General features: G+C 39.6%; 1 protein-coding gene across 11 annotated transcripts in view; it reads right to left on the reverse strand.

Annotated features, from left to right (window-relative positions):
- Positions 1-813: 813 nt before the first annotated feature.
- The window catches only part of LOC118236467 (muscleblind-like protein 3), a 45807-nt gene continuing 36144 nt past the window's right edge, over positions 814-10476 (reverse strand). For 8 of the 11 annotated variants that reach the window (XM_035434883.1, XM_035434882.1, XM_035434888.1 and 5 more), the window contains 2 exons: positions 8884-8957; positions 814-8005 (listed from right to left, as the gene is read on the reverse strand). In XM_035434883.1, coding sequence (XP_035290774.1) covers positions 8901-8957 — 57 coding nt within the window. In that variant the 3' untranslated portion in view covers positions 814-8005; positions 8884-8900. The remainder of the gene's footprint in view (positions 8006-8883; positions 8958-10476) is intronic. The other 3 variants (XM_035434889.1, XM_035434892.1, XM_035434894.1) reach the window with 1 other exon arrangement.

A 10476-nucleotide genomic window follows, 5' to 3' on the forward strand; every position in this document is an offset into this window, starting at 1 on the left:
GCCATGTATTCAATGGAGAGCAGAAGGAAGTAACCGTTTATGAGGGAACATCCATGTTCTTAATAAATTTCCATTAATTAGTGTAGACCAATTTCCTGAGATACTACCATCATAGGCTGTAGTATGTTATTAAACATAAACCCAACCAATATATGTATAAACAAACCCTCACAAAACTGAACATAACACTGTGAAGCTTGGTGTATGGTCTCATACAGCTTTTCGAGGCAAGAGTATAATGTTCATGTTGAAAAGGTGAAAGTAGCTAAGTCTACACATTACAGACCAAAGGTGAAAATTAAACATTATACTTCACCCATATAATTTTCAGTAACGTTCACCCCAGGACAAAAAATAGTACCATTATCTTTACCAAAGAGTATGTGAAATTACTTCATGGCCAAACATCTGGTTATTGAACTATTCTTTTGTTTTTTTTTTGGTGAATAGTTTATCATTTTTTTGGCATCAGATTGCCAAAAATTAACTCCCACACTTCTTTTGTCCCACTCCCTATCCTCCTCTTAATTTGGTTCCTTCACACTATACAGAGACACGTCTGTAAAACTGTTTTTACACCATTTACCTTTCCTTCCCATACATCTCCCTCAGGATCAGCAGGAGAGGAAAAACAGCAAGTACTGTAACACAAGAAATCATTAGTTGCAGGATCAGACACAAATTAATTGCTTCCCCTCAAATTTTGTTTCTCTATATGTGGATATGGCAATTTATTTTAATTTGTCATCATTCCTGTTCAGAGCCACAATCCACAGCCACAAACCAACAATAAAAACTCAGAAACACTTTCTGTATTTAAGTGCTTTATTAAAAGGTCAAAAAAATAACAGAAGTAATATATTTTATATATTCATATTTATATATTTATATATACCAAAAGAGATTAGAATTAAGCACAGTTCTAAAGCACATACAAGCACTACAAGCTAATAGAAACAGAGTAAGGAATAAAACTATTACCCAAAGAAGTAAAGAGCATTTTTTTTTCTTGTTGCCCTGCAGTGGAGGAGAGGTGAGTCTAGTTGATATGGCTTTGAGACAATATGGACATTCTCATTTCTGAATTATACTTACAAACACTGGGCAGACAACACTCCTGACTGAGGCACTTTCCAGTACAATCACAAACGTGTATTCAAGCATCAAACTTAAACCTGGATACCGGGGGTTCTGGTGAATCTTCCATATATGGAAAGGGCACAATAACTGCAGTTTAGTACCTGTGAATACTGATTCTCAGACGCACAGCTTCAAGCTAACCCACTGCACCGCTCGACATTAAAGGGCATCTCGACGGTCAGGTTTTGCTGTAAGTCTCCGCCTCGCACATTGTGTTCACTCGGCTCTCTCATTCTGTCGGGTAACGTCAGCCCTCCCCCCTCCACATCTACTTACCGAAAGACTGAAATTCTGGCTGTATTAAAGGGTCACAAAGTGGTCACCGTTAACAGTGAGAGAAGGACTCGGTGTCATTCTCACCACAGTGAATATGTAGGCACAACAGTATGGACCTCTGCAGCTCCATACACAGCAGGTTTAACAGTACAGTCCTTATGGAGCTCCACAGTGGAAATATAAGCATTCTGAGTTGAGAGTAAAGTACATGCATTTCAAATGTGTGTACTCAAAAAATGGCAAGGCTTTCAGTCTCACATGGGTTTTCTGTGCGGCTAAGTGTTGGACTCTCAGTCTTTGGTGGTGTAAACTGCCCAAAGGCTGTGGGCCAATCACGTGGCCCAGGGATGCATCTACCCATCGCAACCCTTTAAGGCTCAACCCCTTCCCCACTGCTAGGACACAAGTGCCATGGCAACAAAATTATTGGCTTCCAACGCTATCAAAGCGCACATGTACAATATCGCACGAACAGAGGCTTCCTTATTTGTTGTTTATTGTGTGTTTTTGTAGAACAAATGAGCTGTTGTCTTTCCGGTTTCAATTTAGTTTAAGATTTATGGAGATTGAGACTGATCTGCATTTTTTAAAAATAAAACCAAAATGTAACAACCTTAAAAAAAAAAAACTGAATCAAATTATTTTCAGCTTCTTGCGTTTTGCTATACTTTCCAGCTGTCATCTGCATTCTTCAGGCAGCCTGCAGAGGGCGGTGTAGGTTAGACTGACCCTTCAATAGACACTGAATACCTGAGCAACCACTTAGCATGGCTCATCAGAGTGCTAACGGTGTTGCAGAATCACAAGCTTTTTAAAGAGTGCATTGCCATTGGATTAGGTATTTAAATATGCACTCAACTTAAAACACTAGTGAAACTGTCAGATAAATGCAGTAATGAATTTCTTCCTTAAAATTGGAAATTATATTTGTCTGAAAGACTCCACACTAACTCTGAAGAGTCAAAGACATAAATCGACAATTTATTTTGCCCTATGGGCTTTAGGACCACATTTTTATTGAACAGATTTATTAATATTATAAAATTATTTATAATAAAACAATGGCTATGAATTTATGTCAATGAGCACTGCAGTTTCCTTCAGCATCAGAGACAGCTGGATTAAACATTCAGTGTTTTTGTAAGGTATGACAAACTATAAAGCTTTTCAACACAGACTTTTTTTCTTGCCATCATAACGTCAGAACAATGACATGCTTTGAGAAGGACGAGGCCAAAAGAAAATTAAAACAAAATTTAAATGAAAGAAAAAAAATCCCTCAAAAGCCACAATTGCATCTCTTACAAACTTTTAAAATGATCATTATTTGCCATATTAACAATAGTTCTTTTGATAGATTCTTCTTTATTTTCTCTCTAAATATTCAAAACTTGGTCTGAATATCTTGACTTATTTATGTACATAAGTGCAAACAAGGTGAATATCACACATTCGTACACCGATTTGAGTTATCTCAGCTCCAGTGAGTGACAATGGCCCCCAGCACAGCAGGGCATAGCTTTGGTGGGGTGAGGGGAGAGGGAAACTTGAGAAATGTCACTGAAATGAAGGAGAGGGACAAACAGTTCTAAGAGTTTTGAAATGTTACGCCATACTTCCTCCAAAACGTCTGGCCGAGCAGGCAGGAGAGGCCATGTAGTACGTACCTGCATCAACTCTGGAAGTAACGCAAGATGCCAACCGAACAGAAACTTTTAACAGTGATTTTTTTAGCACGAGTTATTCAGTATACTTTGTGATAATGACTTCCATTACTCTTTTAAGTGACCGTAAATCATAAATAAAAAGGGGAAAATCTCAAAAGAAAAAAAAAAAAAAACAAGTTTCCTCCTCCCCAAAGGGTCCCACTGACGGCTTCATAAGCCAAGACAGAACATTCCAGCCTTTGACTCCAGGTCACACAAACCTGGAGGCACACAATCCCTCCCCAAAAAACCACAAAAAATAAAAATAGAAAGAAAAATAAAAACACACCTGATCTCCCCTAATTAGGGCCTTTGGATTTGAAAGTTTTTTTCTTCTTTGCTTTTTTTCTTACAAAATATTCAATCATCTCTTTATTCAAGACAGTCTATCTACCCATTCTTTTTTGAATAAGTTAATGTTGTACATTATTTCAATTTACATGTGAAAAAAATTCACAATTAAGGTATATAAAGGTAGCCATGTTGTAGTTTTGTTGCCATAGCAACAACAACTTAATATCATAAGTAACAATGAATCTATCATTGTAGTTACATACAAATCTGTATATTCTATATATCTATTTTTTATTTTATGTTTTGAAACTGCAAACTACACAAACTATGAATTGAGTTAATTTTAAATTCCATGCTATGTATTTTATAATGAATAGGAAACTGAACTGATTAAGAAAAAATATGGTTTTAAAAATACATCAAATATAACCAACACTTCTGCCAGTACAGATATAAAACTAAAATGACACAACTAACAGGAAAAATATTCAGTAAAATAAAATCAACAGGAGAGAAAAAAGGTCAAATAGAAACCTAGAAAAAAATGATGAGTAAAGACTAGTAGTAAAGTTATTGTGATATTTACACTTGGATTACCCTAGCTAACTAATTGACTCATCACACAACCAGAGTACACAACACAAGTGTACATAAAATGGCTAAGGCCCCCCGATGTATTTTTTTTTAATCAAGTCATTTTTTTCCAGCTGAGCTGAGTTGGAGAAGGCATATTTCACATCAGAAGGGGGGGGGGAGAGAGAGAGAGACAGAGAGAAAGAGAGAGAGCCAGAGAGAGATGCTGATGGAGAGTGAGAGAGAGTTGTTTACACCTGGACTGAGGCCCTCCAGTCCTTCAGGGCTATGTAGTTTTAATTCCTCATCAAACTATAATTAACCAGCTTTAATTAAAAATGAAAAAACGTGTCAATTTCCTGCTCGTTAAGCAGTCGATATTTAGTACACATTTGCAAAAAACTCATTAATCCCATTTGCCCTCAAGGACAACAGCAACAGTTAGCCAGCTCTACTTCACAAACCAATAGAGCATGCCCCAGAAAATAAGTTTCACAAAGACAAACAAAATCGAGAATCCATAATCATACCACACGTAAATGCATTTTTGTTTTTTTACATTAACACAGAATATTGTTTGTGTACTGTTTCACATTTGACCTCTTAGCAGAAAGAAAACTAGAAAACTAAAGGCGTACTTGTAAAATCATATCTTGTGTCTTCTCGTTTAGAAGATTTTTTTTTCCAGTCAGATATGACAACCTCAGTCATTCCGCAAGCTGCACTATAAAGAAACAGCAGTGAGTGAAAGACTGATAAAGCCAATATTTTACCTTTCTTACATAGCCTGGCTACACATTAGTGATTCAATCATTTAAATGTTCAGCCCAACTAGAGTTCGGAAAAAATCTGACCGGAGACCACATGGCTTCTGCTTTTACATTTAAAAGAATAAACATTCTGAACTACATTTAAAAGAGAAACAAGAGGTTAATGAAAACCCTATTAGTAAAAGAACCCTTTCTTGCTTGTTTGTGCAGTGTATCAAACACTGATTCATAAATCATTTTCGTACATTTCAATCCTCTATTTGAATGTGTGGCTACAGTATGTGGAGGGTTGAACCAGTTTGACAGGAAGAGAGAGAGGAGTATGCTGCCGAGGTATGCTATTCATATTTCGAATTATTCATCTTCTGAAAATGGCTTCACGTAGCGTGCTAGCCATAATTCATATCCATGTTCATCACAGTTGTGGTGTACCTGCAATGCACGGTTTACCAATATTCTAAAAGCATTGTGCCCCCAAAGTGACCTCTAAGGTTTCGCTTTAGGGCAGACAGCATTTGGACAGTAAACAGCACCTCCTAGATGAATTTACCTGTCTGCACCTCTCCCCCTCCTCTTCCCCTTCCTGTTCCCACAGCCACAAAGCAGCATCTTGCCGCTGAACGTTTAGAGCCCGCCGACTTTTGAAAGCATGAGTGCATTTCAGTGATTAAGGTCCAATTTTAAGTCTCGATGACTTCAAGAGCAACAAATGGCGCACGTGCATACACACACACACACACGCGCACACACCAAAATAAAATCCAAAACAATTGTACAAATAAATTGCATAAACAGCCCAATTCCAAAAGTGCAATCAATGGGATGGCAGTTCAACAATCCTTTTTTTCTTTTTCTTTTAAGTTTCTCAATTTGTGACCTTCTGTGAATCAACCTGAGATTCAGCAAGGTCGTCCACTGCAACTTGCCTTGTAATTCCAGTGCTCCCTACTCCCGTTGACGCAAATGCATCACTACCTGTAGCACACATTTTCCACACAACCCTTGTATTCATCTAGTCCAAAAACAAACACCAAATGTAATAAAAAGGGGAAATAAAGGAAAAATGCTAAAATGGCCAAACACTATCACACGACAGGGAGAAGATGAAGAGAACAGACGAAAGCGGGAGGGTCAATCTTTACTCTCATCTCTCAATGCAAAAAAAGAAAAGTTCCTCCAGATTCTTTCAAAGCTAGAACCCTGTGCCAGGCAGTACAAGACCCTCAGAGAAGGTCGGGAACCCAAAGACGGGGGTCTTGAACTCACACTAACTCCGGAGTGTTTCACACGTGTTGGTGTTTACGTGCTTTCATGCTTCCATGCATTTCAGGACACCACAGTCTGTTTCAGGGGTATTCACGCGGAAATAACAACATTAACGCGGTGCAAAGCGAAAACTAAACGGACACAGCAACTGAAACACAGACACGCAGTCACACACACGCGCGCGCACACATACACACACTGAACAGACAGATGGCTGAGCAGGACAGGAGAAGCCGATTACGTATCGCGTTCCATCAGATTGTCAATCTTTTCACCAGGCAACTTGTGCAAGCAGATCTGGTGGCCAGTTTGCATTCAAAATCGAAGGAAACAAGAAGACTCGAATCAAAACTCCGGTTTTGATTGTAAGTCAATTTCAAATTCAAGTTCTGGGATGTCAAAAAAATAAAAAGTTTAAGTGCCTTAAAGCTACTTACAAGTATAGTTTTTGAAATAGTTTTTTTTTCTCTGTTATTTACGACAGACGTCCATGTGCATCTTATTTATGCAACTGGTCACCTTTCTGCTTGAGTTCCCAACCTCATATTATACATATACAGACATATGCTTGCGGTACCCACTACCTATCTGCTTAAGGCTGTTTTGATTCCTGCCCTTAGAAAGTAGCATCAGTATACAAAATGCACTGATAAGGAGTCCGTTAGCAGGGAACCAATCAGAAGCAAACTGATGGCATTCACGCTGGGATGTGCTGGTAATCCTCCATGCAGGTAGGGGGCGCTGTCCAACCATGGCAAATCAGTATGGTTACAGGAGAGGCTGATCCCAAGATTTGTGGTCTTATAACACTGCAGTGCTGTGCCATGCAACATTCTTATACCAGTGAGCTTAACTTAAGGACAGCCCAACTTACCCCTCAAATCATTAGTACATACAGAGCTCCTATATTCCAGGCCTGAAGCAGTTTCTGTCTTATCATTCCACCTTAGGTCTTTGTTCATTCAGAGAAGTTAGTAGGATAGGAGGTCAAATTGTCTCCACCCTTATTACAGACAGTGGCTAATTTAAAGGCACTGGTTAAGCTGACAGAAACCCACCTGCGGTCGAGGTTTGAATGCTCAATCCTGGATTACAGGAGGACAGAAGAAAGCCCTCCGAAAAAAGTGTCCTCTTTCTTTCAAATGAGAGTAATTCGTCGATCGCCTCTTGATATTTCTTTGATTTTGAGTTTTTACATGTAAACATAAAACATCTTAACACTTTTTATATCGTTTGTTTTTGTTTTCTTTTTCAATTAAAAGTTGTCGGACCAACTTCTAAAATTTCTTTGTCCTTCTAATTTTTGTTACTGCCGTGCAGTAAACTTACAAACCGCGGCCTGCATTTTCCTTTGCTTCGTTTTCAATACGCCTTCCCTTTGAAGTGAAGCTACTGAACATTCAGGTGTGTTGGGTCGTGTAAACGTGTCTTCCTGCACACGAAGTCCTCGCCTCCTTCCATGCGTGTCCTGAACACCGCGGTGCTCAGTGTGTTCAGGCCGGGGGGCTGCGGGACGGGCTGGGACGAGCTCAGCACTGTGTGTGTGTGGCGTGTTTCGACACCGGACCAGGGTTCTCTCTTCGCCTGCCTGACCTGTTTTTTTGTTTTTGGCGTTCGTCTCAGTGTGGCCTAGTTCTCGGGACAGCTCTGGGAGGAGCGCGGCATAGTTGGCGTAAAGGTGTGGGCGGGTCGGTTAATGAATTACGCGGGACTGCGGTGGAACTTCTGCACTCCTGCCAAAAGGAGATTTGGAGTAGGCACGGTTTTCGGCGTTCTGGTCGCTGTGGTGTTCTTGGGCACTGCTCGTGAGGGAACTGGCGGTTATTTGGGTGGTGGTGAACTTAGCTTGGTTTTGGAGACAGGCTTACTGGGCTCACCGCCACCAGAGCAACGGGAGTTTCGGGATTGTGTGGGATGGGGTTTCCATGGGGACGAACTGGAGATCCATTGGGCTGGCATTCAGAACCTTGTGGGGGTCTACTGGAGAACAGGGGCAGGGGAAAGAGGGTGTGAGGTATCGCCACACACAAGTATGAACACACAGATCACACGCAGGAGCCGTGCATACAGATGGACACTTCAGCTTCTGCTATGCATCAAGTATACCTCGCACAGGCTACCTGATAAAAAGGCATCTTCTGCTGACATTAGGGAAGATTCACCATAGAACTCAAAATATGTCCTGTTATGTTTAACCAATAAGTTCAATCATCCCAAATGACCAATTCTGACAACACTATTTCTCGATAATCCCCCAAATGCAATCTGAACAGAACCTGACATATGTTTGATATTATAAACAGTGATTCATAGGAAGTATAAAAGGGAGAATAAACAAACAGACTTAGATGAAACAGGTTAAAATGCTTAGGGGTAAGAAGCCTCCACAACATAAAAGAAACATCCTAATTTACAGCACAAGGAATATATATTCAGTGGTCGCGTTAACACAGGATTCTGCGTTTCTAATGCAGAAAAAAGCCAAAATGCAGGAAAACATACACTGCTTTCTGTAAATGCAGATATTCTAAGGTATTCTAAGGTTAGCATTACAACAGGCGACAACCCAGACTTGAATTACAACAAAATAATTACTCCTATTTCTTTGAGCCAATTGTCTTTTGTGTTGTCCTGAGTTCCAAAGATGCAGTATTCCATGGGCTAGTGCGACCACTGATATTACTGGCAGTTTCAACTGTAAAACTAAAACAGCTGGGTCAGTATAAATACATTTTATAACAGATAAACTACACATTTTAGAACGTGTTACACCATCATTAATACACTTTTTTTTCATCATTAATAAACATTTTTCAATGTTTAAGCAGTTCATTATTAATGTGTCAAAGGCAACTTACTTTTTTATGGACAACGGTTACATCTGTGAAACAAACAAGTTGCTATTCAGTTCATGTACTGATAATTGGGAAATCTATCAGTGAAAAAGATTTCAAATTAAAATGACGTATATATCATCAAGTATAAATCATTTTGAAAACCACATAATTGATCTTGAAAATAGTAAAGCAAGAGAAACAACATTAAAACGAGACACCAGACTACGCAAACAGATCTTCAGGCCGAGACTAGAATACGTTCATTTAAATGTAAAAGTTATATTTAAAAGTTAATTAAAGGTTAAGTCATAAAAAAAAATCTTGTCTAATCGCACTTAAGAAGAAATAGAGATAAATCACTTCCCTCCATCCTGAGTTGAGAGCAAAGCTGTCTATCTACCAGCATCACAACACACATCAGAGCAGTGACATGCCCACAGAGGGTCTCAAATGATAAGCCTCCCCAGCCTGAGCCAAGACTGAAAAATCTCTTAGTAATTGGTTACCACAGATACAATGAGCTCCATACTGTTTGGGGCAAAGACACACTTTTCTTGATTTGGCCCTATACTCCACAATTTTAGATCTGTAGTCAAACAATTCACATGTGGTTACTTTCTCAGCTTTCATTTAAAGGTATTTTTATGCATGGTTTCACTGTGCAGAAATTATAACAGTCTCCCATTACAGGGCACCATAATGTTTGGGACAAATGGCTTCACGGGTGTTACTGATTAATCAACCGTGTTCAATTGCTTCCTTAGTGCAGGTATAAGAGAGCTGACAGCATCTAGTCTTGATTCTTGGCTTTTGATTGCCTTTGGAGTCTGTTATTGCCATTTGTCAACATGAGGACCACAGCGGTGCCAGTGAAAGTCAAGGAAGCCATTATGCAACTGAGAAATAAGAAAAACACTGTCAGAGACATAGGCCAAACTTAGGCTTACCAAAATAAACTGTTTAGAACATCATTAAGAAGAAAGAGCGCAATGAACTCGAAGGATGAGGAATTGCAAAGAATCTGGTAGGCCAAGAAAGACCTCTAGAGTTCTCACCAGAATGAAGAAAAACCCCCAAGCACTGTGACTGCTGCCTGCAGAAGAGTTCACAAACAGAACTACAGAGGCTACACTGCAAGATACAAGCCACAAGTTAGCCGCAAAAACAGGATGACCAGGTTACAGGTTTGCTGAGAAGCACCTAAAAGAGCCTTCAGTGTTCTGGAAAAAGGCCTTGTGGGCAAATGAGACCAAGATTGATTTGTATCAGAGTGATGGGAAGAGCAAACTGTGGACGCCAAAAAGAACTGCCCTAGATCCGAAACACCCCCCTCATCTGTGAAACATGGTGGTGGAAGTCTTATGGTTTTGGAATGTACGGCTGCCACAGGTACTGGCTCACTTGTCTTCATTGACGATGTAACTGCTGATAGCAGCAGCAGAATGAATTCTGAAGCGTACAGAAGCATCTCATCTGCTCAAGTTCAACCAAATGCCTCCAAACTCATTGGACAGTGCTTCACCCTACTGCAGGACGATGATGCCAAACATACAGATAAAGCAACAAAGGAGTTGAATCCAATTTGAATCCAACTGACCAAGTGTTTCATATGCT

Source organism: Anguilla anguilla, chromosome 9 (assembly GCF_013347855.1).
Source record: "Anguilla anguilla isolate fAngAng1 chromosome 9, fAngAng1.pri, whole genome shotgun sequence".
Classification (NCBI taxonomy): domain Eukaryota; kingdom Metazoa; phylum Chordata; class Actinopteri; order Anguilliformes; family Anguillidae; genus Anguilla; species Anguilla anguilla.